The 15168-nt window shown below is 37.8% G+C and overlaps 1 protein-coding gene across 3 annotated transcripts in view; it reads right to left on the bottom strand.

Moving 5' to 3' along the window:
* LOC150083218 (uncharacterized) overlaps nt 1-15168 on the bottom strand; it is a 637655-nt gene that overhangs the window by 340070 nt on the left and 282417 nt on the right. For all 3 annotated transcript variants that reach the window (XM_090377919.1, XM_090377920.1, XM_090377921.1), the window contains exon 9: nt 11470-11619. In XM_090377919.1, coding sequence (XP_090234045.1) covers nt 11470-11619 — 150 coding nt within the window. The remainder of the gene's footprint in view (nt 1-11469; nt 11620-15168) is intronic.

The raw sequence follows: 15168 nt of genomic DNA, 5'->3' as shown, positions 1-15168 counted from the left end.
AGAACCAGGTTTCAATCAGGACAACAAAATCGAATTCTGCATGAGAAGTATATCAATCAGAGTGCTGAGCTTATTCTTTGGCTTCAGATCTTCTGCATGAAGCACTTTACATGTTTGTCTTTGGAGAACTTAATCTGGAATTATGTTTTTGGTTCTGATGATCTGAAATCCCATCGAGTGGCTGGTGTCGAATTCAATGGGCTCTGTTGCTGGATATTGTAATTGGAATTTGACCAGTCTGAGGTTCGGTCGTCATCACCATGTGAGACATCCACGAATTGCATCTGCTTTCAGATATAATTTGAGAGATTCCTCTAGAGAAGTCAATTAGCTATGCTGTTGCTATTGTGCATTTTTGTGAAGTGGGGTTTGAGCTTGATGCATTCTGGGCCTCTAGTCTTCCATAGTATGGCATCATCAACAAGCCTTAGGGCAAGCATTCAGCATTGAGGTATTATTGGTAATTGGGCCCTTCAATCAGAATCCTGAAGGAGGCATAAGAGGGATGCTTAGTATTGATTTTTAAAGGCTTCACAGATATGCCAAGTTCCTTCAATAATTCCTCTATTTGTTTAGCTTTTACTGACAGACAATGCTAATGAAAATATTGCTGGTCACATGCCGAATTCTTATTTGGAGGCTCGTGCCAATGAAGGTGGTCCTGCTGTTTTTGGAATGTAGTTGGCGAGAAGGTGCTTGCATCAGTTCCGGTTCAGGCATCTCTGCTTGCTGGGATTCATTCATGTTCACAATCTTGGAGTCATACTTCGCAGATTGTATAGATTGTAGCCTGGTGCTATAATGCTCAATGCAGGAGGAAGCATGCTCGATGCTGATGGGATTCTTCCTCTTGCTCAGAATAATCACCTGAGAGGGCAAAAATTCAAATTGAGGAAGGACAGTTGTAGGATAGATGTGCAGAAGTTTGCCTTTAGAATCAGCAGGTAGTTGATTGGTGGAACAGACTTCCATCTTTTGTTGTGGAAGTTGATAGCCTAAATAAATTTAAGGCTGAGCCTGGATAGGTATTTGGAATGAACGGAGGGGTGAAATGGAAGAGAGTTTTTTTTTTTTTTTTTGGCTGATGCTGCATAAGCTTGCTTTCTTGCATTATAAGCCTTACTAATGCTAATGCTAATATATATTTTTATTTATGAACTGTTCTAGGTTTGTTTTTTGCATATCTTATGACTTTCTGTCTGTAAAGTCATATTATTCCAACCCCATTTCTACGTTATAGATATACCTTCTCTTTACTAATGCTAATCTTATGTATCTCTAGGCACATATTTTATCAAAATACAACTATAGAGATCACTAATTCCTCTTCTTCACAGCTTTCTATTAAGTCCGTTTTTCTACTATAAATAACTATATGCCTGAAGCATAGTCCCTAATGTGGTACTGCTCTAGATACATTTATCAAGTCAATCAAATATGTTCGCTATATTTTCCTACCTTCTTCCTTCTGCTACACATTGTTTGAAAATTGCAGGTATCGTTTTTATTTTCTCATTATACTTTCGGTTTCTGTTTTGACTTGTTTTTCGCTTTCCCTTCATTAGAAGCATTTGGTATTAGTCTCGTGTTTATACTAACACTTACAAAGCCAGAGCCCTTACTAAAAGATTAGGCTTTAAAACCCCAGCTAGCCTAGTAAATTTAATAACTTTTTTCTATACTTTCAACAACTTCTGCCTTTTTCTCTGTTCATAAAGCTATTAGTGCAATATCCTCAATTTAATACCTATACCATTTGCTTATTCTAAATTTAATTCATTAAATTTATATACTTTTTACACCAAATTCTAACGCTAATATTTTTTCCAAAATGCATAAAACCTACGTAAAATTCATATTTTTTTCCCTACTCTGAAAATACTTATTTTATTTTGGCTTTATCCTTATTTTTTTATATAACTGACACTGTGTTGAGAGTACCTTGTCCATACTGTGTGAGAGTGGTGTTGCTTTATCCTTTATAATTTTATTCTTTTAAGTTTTACTTCACTTCTCTTCCACTGTTATGGACAAGTATAGAAACGCAGTTCATGATACATGGTCAGGTGCAGTCCCCTGATGAAATACCTGACCATGTATCAATATTTGCTTTAGCTAACATCAGATTTTTGCATCTTGCTATCCCCTATTTTCAGCTTATAACAGAATTTGCCACCCATTTCTGATGATTGCTATCTCACCTTTTATTTCACTTGTTTAATCATTTTGTATTAATCATTTTGCTTTACCATTCCCTTCCCTCTAATTGGCTCCTCCCCTCTAATTGGCTTTTCAATTTAGCCTGTAATTTTCGTCATTCATCATAACATACATGATAATCACATTCTCTTATTACAAACCTATAATACTTCTTATTTCTGCTATCCTTGCAATTCTAGCTCGGCACTTGGTGTATTTTTCCCTTCCATCTGTGCACCTTTATCAAATTTTATCACACTTAACAATTCCTACATACATATTTGTATATTCCACCTTGGACGTTTTTTCAAAAATTTTTTGGTATTTTTCAATCTGGGCAAATCTTTTCGTTTTATTTTCTGGTTCATTCCCCCCCCCCTTCTTTCACAACATATATCGCTCCCAGGGTATATTGTATATTCATTAGTTTTAATTTTATACATGAAGCTCGTTAACATGTTCTACCTACAATATTTTATACTTAAATTATTTTATATATACATATACACATTATGGCTGTAGGGTACGTTTTGCTATAGCAGTATCCCTGATCCATAAGTTATGTTATTGTAATTCAGACTTATCTAATTTCAAACTTAAATTCCCCCCCCCCCATATCATATAGCTTCTCTATATCATTATTCTTGATTATATATATATACATATATATATGAATATGAGTTAAGTTGATAGTGGTAAGTTTTTAAAAAGTAAAATATGATATACTAGCTTATCAGGTAAACCATAAACCATGGCGGGTACCCAACGTGACCTGGAAAAAATCAATCTATGCCATGACATAAGCAATCACTTCCATTGCTAGCCACATTACACACAGCTTGGTTGCCCATACCTCCCGAACGCTTCCGACATATTTTTGAATCAATGCCACGTCGGATAACTGTTGTACTGAGGGAAAAAGGAGAATACGAAGTATTAGGCAGGTGGTCATAATTCAGTATGGCATTAATTGGTTATGTGACTACTTAATATTTATTATAATATTTATATTTATTATAACATTTAATATTTGCTTTTTCATACTTGGATATACATATATATATATATATATATATATATATATATAATATAAATAAAAATAATAGGATGTATTGATAAAACTGAATGTCTAAAAAAGAACGAAAAGGTTATTAATTAATCAGATTATGGATCCAGGACACTACTAGTTATAGCAGAAATACCAGCAACCATAATGAAATATAGACAAATGTATTTGATCAGTGTGTTGAGTAGGATTTCTGACCTGTAAAATGTAATTACAATGGAATGAACTGAGAATGCCTGCAAGGTAAAAGCAGATTACCTGAAATTAGATGAAATTACAATTAACTTAAAAATAACATAAAAATAATAAAAATGGTACCTAATGCCGTAAGTTCTAGGGCTTTAACTACACAGTTAATCTGTTTTTACCTTGCAGGCATTCTCAATTTATTCCATTTTAACTTAAAAAGCCCTAGGACCTACAGCATTAAGAACCATTTTTATTATTTTTAGTTAGGAGTTAGGAACAGGACAGTTCCTAACTCCAGGTCTGATGGAACGGAGGCAAAAACGATTAGAGGCACTGCAACGTCGGTACGCGAATGGTAAGCATAAACAGATACTCTTCACAGATGAAAAGATTTTTACTATTGAGGAGAGTTACAACCATCAAAATAACAAGGTGTATGCCAACAACTCTGCAGAGGCATGTCAGGCTGTTAAAAGGGTTGAAAGGGGTCATCATCATCCAGCATCAGTGATGGGTTGTAAAAAAAGATGTATTTTTGTGTTCAGGGGTGAAAACCAGTGCAAGAGTGTACCTGAATGATATTCTAGAGGTACATGTGAGATCCCTCAATCAGACTCTCTTCAATGGTCAGCATTGGATCTTCCAACAGGACTCAGCACATGCCCATTAGGCAAAGATCACCCAAACATGGCTGACAAAAAATGTGCCTGAATTCATCAAGCATGACGACTGACCTCCTGCCAGCCCAGATCTTAATCCACTTGATTACCATTTGTGGGCTATTTTGTAAGGGATGGTCTGTGGTAAAAGGCATACCACATTGGAGAGTCTGAAGCGATCACTGGAGCATGCTGTGGCTAATTTCTCCCTGGATGTTGTGCGTACTTCTATTGATGAATGGACGGAACATTTGAGGTCTTGGGTAAAAAACAAGGGGAGACATTTTGAATGAGTGTTGTGTTGCTCATTTGTTGGTTGTTCAAGAATAAACCCACAGAGCTTTGAGTTCCTGTGTCCTTTTATTTTGTGGCTATGCAGTAACACATGTGAAAGTATTAATGGCAGTAGTGTGTGTGTGTGTGTGTGTGTAAACAAGATGTTTCAAAAGTGATGGTCAATAATTTAAAGGTGAACAGTAAAGACTACAATATGCAAAAAAAAAGGATAGTAAACATGGGTCCTTAAGTGAATCGTTTTCGAGATAGTGCACATTTCTAGTCGGGAATCCACCACTGACTTGTTTGTTTACATTGGGTTATGCTCATTCTTTCCCTTTCCCCTCTCTCAATGCTCTGAGATGTAGCAGACATACTAGTACTTGTATGGCATGGAAAGATGTTCCCATGCCATACAAGTACAAGTTTCCATGCCCCGGGCCTCCCACAATGAAGAATATGCGGACATACACTTCATGTATGGCAAAGCCAGTAGCAGTGCACTCTAAGCTGCACGTTTGTACCAAGAAGCATTTCCATGCAAAAGGCAGTCCAACAGTTACACATTCATCATTTTGAACACCTTAGAGAACATGGGCACTTCGCACATGGAGTACGAGCAGGTAGCCCCAGAAGCATAACACCTGATGTTGAGGAAAGGGTGTTAGAAAAAATAGCATTAGCATTAGTAGAGGCATATGATGCAAGAAAGCAAGCTTATTCAGCATCAGCCAAAAAAAAAAAACAAAAAAAAAAACACACCACTCCCATTTCAACCCCTCCGTTCGTTCGAAATACCTGTCCAGTTGAGCCTTAAATTTGTTTAGGCTTTCAACTTCAACAACAAGTGATGGAAGTCGGTTCCACCAACCAACCACCCGCTGGCCAAAGGCAAATTTCCGCACATCTATCCGACATCCATCCTTCCTCAATTTGAATTTATGCCCTCTGAGGTGATTATTCTGAGCAAGAGGAAGAATCCCATTGGCATTGAGCATGCTCACACCATTCAAAGCCTTATACACCTCTATCAGATCACCTGGCCGGTGCCTAGTCTCCAGAATCTGTAATTTGCAAAACTTAAGCCTTTCTTCATAAGAGCAACCCTTTGTTCCATTCACTAATCTTGTTGCCCTTCTCTGTACCCGTTCCAGCAGCTCCACATCCTTCTTGAAATGAGGCCTCCAGACGTGTATACAGTACTCAAGATGTGGCCTAACCATTGCCTTATACAAGTGAATAATCACCTCCTTATCCCTGCTAGAAAAATTCCTGTATATCATTGACAAGACACCATGAGCTACTCTTGCAGCTAGTCTGCACTTCTCAGAGAACTTCATATCTGCCTGCACAATTACCCCCAGGTCCTTTTCATTCTCCACCACTGTCAGTGTAGTACCGCAGAGTTGATACATTGCTCTGGGGTTACTGTTTCCCATATGTAGTACTTTACATTTGTCAATGTTAAACTTCATTTGCCACCTCTCAGCCCATCTGTTCAACCTTTCCAGATCCTGTTGCAGCAGCATAGCATCAGTAGTGTCCTTAACATCTCTGCCAACCTTTGTATCATCTGCAAACTTGGACATTAAACTTGATATACCATCATCAATATCATTCATAAACACCGAAAACAACAACGGACCCAACACCGAACCCTGAGGAACTCCACTAATAACATTAGTCCACGTTGAGCAGTGTCCATTGATTACCACTCTCTGTCTTCTGCCACTCAACCATCCCCTTATCCATAGCAGCAATTTGCCTCCAATGCCACACTGCTCCAATTTGTGCAGCAGTCTTCCATGTGCAACAGTATCAAAAGCCTTTCTAAGATCCAAATATACAATATCAAAGTTGATCCCTGCATCCAGTTCTTTTGTGACTACATCATAGTATCCAATCAAATTGGTCAGGCAAGACCTGCCCATAACAAACCCATGCTGCGTCTGAGCTATAACTGAATTCTTGTCTAGATGATCCTGCAGTGCTTCTTTAACCAGTGCCTCCATTAATTTTCCTGGAACAGAAGTTAAACTAACAGGTCTATAATTACTTGTGTCAGCCTTTGATCCTCCTTTGTGAATTGGGGTTACATTTACACATCTCCAGTCTATGGATACCTCCCCTGAGTCCAACGAAGCTCTCATAATTATGGCTAGGGGTTTGCTTACTTCCTTTGCTGCCTCCTTTAATATAACTGGATAGATCCCATCCACCCCAGGTGCCTTTTTTATGTTTATCCTCAACAATCTCTCCTCCACTTTCCTCTCAGTTATTACAAAATCATCTAGCTCACTGCCAATGTTTACTTTACCTACGTCATTCTCCTTCCTGAATAACTCCTCATGCGTGAATGTAGATGCAAAATACTCGTTTAGATTGTTAGACACCTGAGCAGGATCCTCAACTGTTGAACCATCAATATCCAGTGGACCAATCTGATTCATCCCTTTTCTTCTTGAGTTTAAATAGGTAAAGAACTCTTTTCTGTTTTTCTTTGCATCCTTTGCCAAAGATTTTTCGTAGTCTGCCTTTGCCTGGCTAATCTCCTTTGTGACTTGGTTACAGACCAACTTATATCTATCGTAGGCTTCCATGTGGCCCATTAATTTGTATGTATCCCATGCATTTTTCTTCTCTGCCACATGTCTCATTAGTTCATCTGACAACCACTTAGGCCTAAACCTTGAACAATATTTCTTAGTTGGTATGTAAAGCCTGGTAGCTTCCAAGATTAGTTCCTTGAATGCTTCCGATTTTGAGTTTGCTGTTGGTAACATCATCAGTTGGTCCCACTGTATAGAATTTAAATACTGTCTCAGACCATCATAGTCACCTTTACGAAAACAAAAACCCTTCCCTTTACCTCTGATGGTAGTTACCTCCTTGAGTAAATCCCACTTCAACACACTGTGATCACTGCCACCTAGTGGTTCATTTATCTGCAGATTCTTAATGCATGAAGAATCACTACTGATAATCAGATCAAGAGTATTGCTCCCTCTTGTTGCCTCACGAACATGCCAATGTAGAAAACAATCATCCAATAAATCCACAAAAGCCTGGCTAGTGTGTGAGTGACCAACGCACAAATTCCAGTCAATATCTGGGAAATTAAAGTCCCCCATTATAAGACTCTCTGATTTACTGGCCCACTCTATTTCCCTGTACAATATCTTATTATACTCATCAGAGTCATTAGGCCTATAGCACACTCCTACTCTCAATTTTGATTTCCCTATGCTTATGTCACACCAAACTGACTCGACACTGCCCTGTCCATCGATGTCGACTGGCTTCACTTCCTTGGATTTTATGTGTTTCTTAACTAATAGCATAACCCCTCCTCCCCTCCTGTCCTCTCTATGCTTTCTATACACATTGTATTCCCCAAATTCCAGTTCCGCATTCCTTATATCTGTGTGACACCACGTCTTTGATATCCCAACAATATCTGCCTTTGATGTTTTGAGCAATACCTCAAATTCATCAAATTTATTTACCAAACTCCTAGCATTGGTGTACACGCAAGTATGCATGCACCTGTTTCTATTCTTAGCTACCCTAACACAACCCATGTGTTTACTTGTACCGCAATGACTCCCAGCAGTCTCTGAAATATCCTGCATCTTGTTTTTCAGGTTTCAGATAATCAGATCATGAGTATTACTCTCTCTAGTTGCCTCCCAAACATGTTGCTGTAGAAAACAATCATCCAATAAATCCACAAAAGCCTTGCTTGTGTGTGTGTGTGTGTGTGTGTGTGTGTGTGTGTGTGTGTGTGCGCGTGTGTGTGTGTGCGCGTGTGTGTGTGTGCGCGTGTGTGTGTGTGCGCGTGTGTGTGTGTGCGCGTGTGTGTGTGTGCGCGTGTGTGTGTGTGCGCGTGTGCGTGTGTGTGTGCGTGTGACTGACCAACTCACAAATTCCAGTCAATATCCGGGAAATTAAAATCCCCCATTATAAGACAATCTAATTTACTGACCCATTCTATTTCTCTGAACAACTGCTTGTTATACTCATCAGATTCATTAGGCCTATAACGCACACCTACTTACTCTCAATTTTCCTTTCCCAGTGCTTTTGTCACACCAAACAGACTCAACGTTGCATTGTCCACCAACATCAATTGGATGTACTTCCTTAGATTTTATGTGTTTCTTAACTAACAGCATAACCCCTCCTCTCTTCCTGTCCTGTCTATCCTTTCTGTACACATTGTACTCCCCAAATTCCAGTTCTACACTGCTCATGTCTGTGTGACACCATGTCTCTGATATCCCAACAATATCTGCCTTTGATGTCTTGACTAGCACTTCAAGCTCATCGAATTTATTAACTATACTCCTAGCGTTGGTGTACATGCAAGTATACATGCACCTGTTTCTACTCTTAGTTATCCTAACACAGTTCAAATCCTAATACAATTCACAAGTCGCTACATCAGAAATGTTTCTCATTGAATGTCTGGGCAGGACTACTAGGAAACTGTCTAATTGGACCACACTTTCTGCTAAACAGGCTAACAGAAGTTCCTGCAGAATGTTCTTCCAGACCTCCTTGATGATGATGATAATGTTTCAGAACATGTGGTTTATGCATGATGGTGCAACAGCACATTTTGCTCAAGTTGTGACTCAGTATCTAACTAGAAGGTATGGTTAGTGGTGGATAGGTAGAGGTGGGCCTGTTATGTGGCCTCCCAGATCACCAGACGTAAATCCTATGGAGTTTAAAAATATAAAAAATAAAAAGTTTGGTGTACACTTCTGACATTAACACAGTTGAAGAATTGCAGCGTCAGGTTGAAGGAGCCTTTCAGCAAATCAGAAGTGACCCAGGAATGCCTGAGAAGATTCGAAACTCAATGCAGAGAAGACTACAAAACTGCGTACGGATCTGAGGACATCATTTTGAACACATTTTGTAACATCCTGTGACATGTAACTCCTGTAAAATCCTGTGGTGTTGAAACCAAAAATTAAAAATGTATTATCTTATGATTAATAAAACCACCCTTAGCAAAGGATTCACAGCTTTTGCTAAATTAGTGCTCCCATAGTCAGTGGCAGATCATAACAGAAAATGTGCATTATCTCAAAAACGGTTCATTTGCAGCCCGATGTTCACTGGGACTCTTTTGCTTTCTACTTTTTGTACTTTTAGTTTGTACTTTTCACCTTTAAATTATTGACCATCATTTTTGAAACATCCTGTATATATATGTGCTGTACGTTAAGCTTTACTGTTGATAAAGGAGGCAGACGCCTCTGAAAGCTTCTTTGTTTTATTGCTTTTATCCTCAGCCAGGTCCAAGACCATCAGGAGGAATTTTTTGATCCTAACTATTTAAAGTGACCACTTAGATGGAAAGCAGCTTCTCAGGATTAGCACAAGCTGTCTTTGGATTTTATGCCATTTCCTTTAATCATTAGATACTATAAATTTTTAATACTGAACTTTTAAACCTCAGTGGTGGTCCTCGACAGGAATTTAACACTTAAAAAAGAAATTTTTATACCAGTTTTTATATTTTTATACACACTTTCCTTACATCTACCCTTTCACCAAGGAGATATATATCCATAAAAATGGAGAGATTCATTCACAGAGATTCACTTCAAGCATTCACTCACATGTGCACGCATCCACACTCAGTCATATGTATGTATCCACACAGAATTACTTAGAACACGCAGATGCACATTCAGTCAAAACACAAGTAGGGCAAGCATAAAACGTTTAATCTGATCAGGTGTTAAAAGTCATTTTAGTGTTTTTAAGTTCATGGTCAATTAAGCTTGATGCTGTCACTCAATTAGTGGCTGTGGGCAAAGGCCAGTGGTTGGTTAATTTGTGGTGTGCCAATTACTGATATTTTAGTTCAATGACATCTAGGGGAACTATGTAAAAGCTTTATAATAAATTTCTTCTGTTATCTGTAGATGTTTATTGTCACGGGGCAAAGGACCAATCTTAATGATTACAATACTCCTCTGACTATCATAATTTGGACAATAGTAATGAGGTGGGCCCAGTACTCAGCAGTATCACATGAAGAGGTGGGATCTTCAGTTCCCGATTTGTTTGCCATGCTGAAGTAGCAGTGTGGTGATTCTCTTTCTTTCTTGCTGTTCTTTCAGGGTGATGCTCATGAATTCGTTGGTGATGGCTCTTCTCAGGCAGTAGTGTAGCCCACGGCATATTATCTTGAGATAAATTGGGAGGATACTGGCCAGTACATAACCAGACTCTGGTTATGGTTAACAAGGTAATTCTCTGTTGGATTTTAGTTTTCTTTTGTTTCTAACTATGGTTACCCTGGAGAACCACACTGCAGCTCCATAGGAGATAACTGGCAGGAAATGGCTTTGTACATTAGGGCTAGAGTTTTTTTCTTTTAGGTCTCAGCCAGACAGCTGATACAGGCAATCACAGATGTATATTTCTTACTTGTATCGAAGAACAAATGAGTGGGTATTGAATAAAATTGGCAGGCCTTAACTACTACTTCATAGCATCAATAAAAGAAAACTAGAGTTTTTTTGGTCATATAGTAAGAAGGGAAAACTTTCTGTTGAAGAATAATATAACGGAAAGATAAATCAAGAGGAAGAGGTGCAGAGGAAGACCTGTAACTAGGTGGAAGGATGGGATTAGTGAACTTCTGGGCTTGACACTTGGCGATGCCGCTCATAGAGCACATGATCGATGCAGTTGGAGGAATTTGCTGGTGTCCACAAAGCTCCTCAGGGAGGTATGTGATTGGAAGAAGAAGATAGATGAAAGTCTCTGCCGAGATGCAGCATGTGGTGTTAACATATATTTTCCCTTCGACTCTAGCACATGTGTATATATATTTTAGTCAATATATGTCTTATTATTTCATCACTTACACACAGAAGTCTTTTTTTGCTAATTATTCTCCACCTGTAAAGCAATACAATGCTGTCAAGAACAAAAAATTAAGAGATCATCTTTTACACATTTCATTATTTATAAGAATAATCTGTTTAATATGAAGCCATTTTACAAATTCTCTATATCAAAAAAGTTGCATTAATGGATTACAATCTTTACCTGAGAAGAGGGTCGGATCACCTGGGGATATTTTTGTTGCCATTCTAGCTGCCACTGTAGAAATAACTGCTGCTGCTGAAGTAACAATTCATATGATGTCTCTGTTGATGTCATTACAGCAGTTTGATTTTTATGAGCACTAGGTGGGCCCTATTATAATTTTACATTATTTCAGTAATTAAATACTCACTACTAACAAAAACATAATAATAATACACTGCAAGTATAAATAAACTATTTCAAAAACACGGGCAGTTAGCAGATGATGCAGTCCCAAAAATTTCCATGCTATCAGAGGAAGACTATATCATTTAGTGGATTGTTTTACATGATATATCATAAAATTAGTGAGCCATACACAAACAGTTTTATCCTTTCATTTGGACTCTTCCAGCCAAAAACTATTATTGATCAAAAGATTTGGTTTCATTTGTGAAAAGAATCACAGATCTACACATAAAACTGTGTAACAGTGGGTGGCACACCAATACAGTTCTATCTGAAAACAATGCCACATTGTTCCGATAGCAACAGAACGTAATGCACAGTTTTGTTTATTTTATAACTCTAAACTTTATATCTAGAGAATTTCTAAGACAGTTTATTGAACCATACAGCAAATGTTAAAGGTCCAGGAATTCAACAAGAGAAGTTAAACAGAAAAGCAAATGGCAAATTAGACAAATTAGCAAAACAACTGTTTATACAAAACGTGACCAGCAATCAAACAAATGTTAATAACTAATTTTGTTCATCCTTAAAGTCAGTGTTTAAGTTACCATGGCCCATTTTTTCAGAGAACAACTCAGAGAGAAACTCAAACAACAACCTACTAACATTAATCCTAACAGTATCTTAGAAAAAAAATCTTTTCAACGGAACATAAACGCTCCAATTAGAGCTGTAAATTGGCCCCCATTTGAACCGCAGGTTAATTGCGCATAGGTAAGGCTCGTCACATATCTGCACGGTACCTGGATGTCCAAAACCATATCCCCACTAGCAGAGTTATTAACACCATAAATGTATATACACAGGTCATCATCACCATGCAGGTATATTGCATTCCACTAAAACGAAATTTATTTACAAGCACGGAATATAACGAGAAACCACAAGGTTTCTCGTTATATTCCGTGCTTGTAAATTCACAATTTCAATTCACAATGAAAGAGGCTGTATATATTTGTAAATAGTTCTCTCCAAGGGCACATACAGAGCCGCCATGCCTTAGAAAAGCGTTGCCAGTCCACCCCCTACGGATAACATGTTTAATTTTAAGATCTATCATTTTAGTTTAATTTTAATACTACCAAGTCAATTTTTCCATTTATTTCTATTATTTTCATTTTTGGCTTGAACTCATATCATATTGTATCTGCTTCCCACAATAATACATGCAAAAATATACAATTCCCCAAGCTTTAAATTATAATTAACTTCCAGCCCACTCTCAGGAATGCAAAGCATTAGTTTTTGCCTACAGTAAGGTAAACTATTGCACTATGGATAAAACCTGGTATGTCTGTGCAAAACAAATAGTACTACACACATAAAACCTAATGAAGGCGGGAAAATTGAACATTTTCAGACTGACCACCACAGGATATGGAGTTGAGGTACTATGATATTTCAATCTGATACATACCCGTAGGGCTTTGAATCTCCTATCACAGTTTGCTGTCATATACGTAAGCCACACTGTTTATTTAAAATTAAGTACATACATCCAAAAAGATTACGCTCGTTATTCCAAATTATCCACCAAGTAATTACCTAAAGTTCACCTAGAAAAACTGGTATAGAGATTACAGAAACAGGTATGTATAATACATTCCTCTAGTATGGCTATATGTCTGCTCAAAGCACCTGAGAGAGAGAGAGAGAGCGAGAGAGAGAGAGAATGTTAATTTTCACTAACTTTTACTAATTTTCTCCAGCTTTCTCTAATCTTCTTTAAATTTACATTAATTTGTTGTTTTTATATGTATCTTTGTTATATAATAAGGCTATCCATACCAGGGCTAGATTTATATATAACTAGCGGGTTGGTTGGGGTCACTACAAACCTGATGCTCCCTAGTAGTACCATAATTTAATAAGTAATAATGTATAAATAAGTTAAGTACATATATAACCCATGCACGTATAATGTCTAATTGTCACAGGACAATAACACTAACGTAGGAGCCAATACCCTCATTTACACTATTTCATATTTAAATCTAAATGTCATTAGACATAATATATATATATATATATATATATATATTGTGGATAACCCATAACCATCTCAGCTGATGAAGGCAGCTGTTACTGCCAAAAGCTATTATATAGTGGTTTTAAGTGATTTCAACCTTTAAATTTAAATTATCGTAATATACACTTTTATTTTACTTTATTTCGGTTTTTCCTTTAATTACAGTTTTGAGTCAGTGGTTAGTGACAATATAAATGAATTATCGAATTCCTGGCTCCGGAGGCCTCTTTAATTAATAGCTTTCCAAGGACTTCTGTTTAAAATGAAACTAGATTTAACAAAACCAATACTATTGATACTCAATTGTAAAATAATATTAGAAATAAAAAAAGCTACAATAATGAAGGAGATGGTAAGGATTTGGCAGTCCCAAAGAAACCCAATGGAACAATGGTCCTTGAGGCTGTCACAGACGTTATCTAGAGCTTTCTACATGGGAGTCAAAAACACTGATGGAACTGATGTTCGGGTAACACTCAAGTCAAGTGGACCTAATTTTGGTGAAGTCCAGTTGGGCTGTGACAGCCAAATCCTCTGCTTGCACCTTAACAATGGTGGAACTATTAGTAACCCTGGGTATAAACCCCATGTGCAATTCCTGAAATACAGCACCTATCACACTGTGGGTAACCACCCAGGTGTGAACCAACGTAAGCAGGGGTCAAGGTGTGGTCCTTTCGCCACATGGAGGAATGCTGCCCCTCTGTGTTACCAGGCAATACTAGGTGGTATGTGACTCTGATCAACCGGAACAGTACCACCACTTTGCTTATTATTATTCTTAGCCATATGGTGCAAGGAGGCCTGAGGCTTATGCTGCACCAGCCACAAAAAATTTCCCAAATTACCCTGAGAGAGAGAGAGAAGTCGAAAGGAATCACGAAGAAAGAAATGCTAAGTGGAGGTTCGTGAGCCTCAACATAAAGACTTTAAACTGGTGATGTTCTGTATGCACCTAGAGTTATCCTAAGAAAAGAACATTGGATGGGCGCAAGACAGGCCAAGGTGCTCTCCCTAGCTGAGTCATAAACAAGTGCAAGGTAATCTAGCCAAGATCTTATTAGAGACTTATATAAGTGGAGCAGAGTATAACGGTCTGCACCCCAAGATGTACTGTAGATAATTCGGAGTATATTCATTTTCTTTGTGCAAGTGGTTCTTAGATATTTTATGCACTCCTGGAAATTAGTAGAGACACAAATTCAAGAAAAATTTGCACTGCTTTTATTGAAACAAGCAGCAGTCTAGAAAGCAAGGTGCTGGGAATTTCAAGAACTGCTGGGAGTCATTATGGAACAAGTAAATACATGGGCTGTGTTAAGGTAACTAAGAGTAAGCACAAGTGCATGTATACTTGCATGTACACCAATGCTAGTATTACAGTAAATAAATTCAATTACTTTTTTAAGTGCTGGTCAAACCATCAAAGGCAGATATAA

Source organism: Mastigoproctus giganteus, chromosome 7 (genome assembly GCF_048544385.1).
Source record: "Mastigoproctus giganteus isolate SK-2022 chromosome 7, ASM4854438v1, whole genome shotgun sequence".
Classification (NCBI taxonomy): domain Eukaryota; kingdom Metazoa; phylum Arthropoda; class Arachnida; order Uropygi; family Thelyphonidae; genus Mastigoproctus; species Mastigoproctus giganteus.
This window is presented reverse-complemented; position numbering and strand designations above follow the sequence as displayed.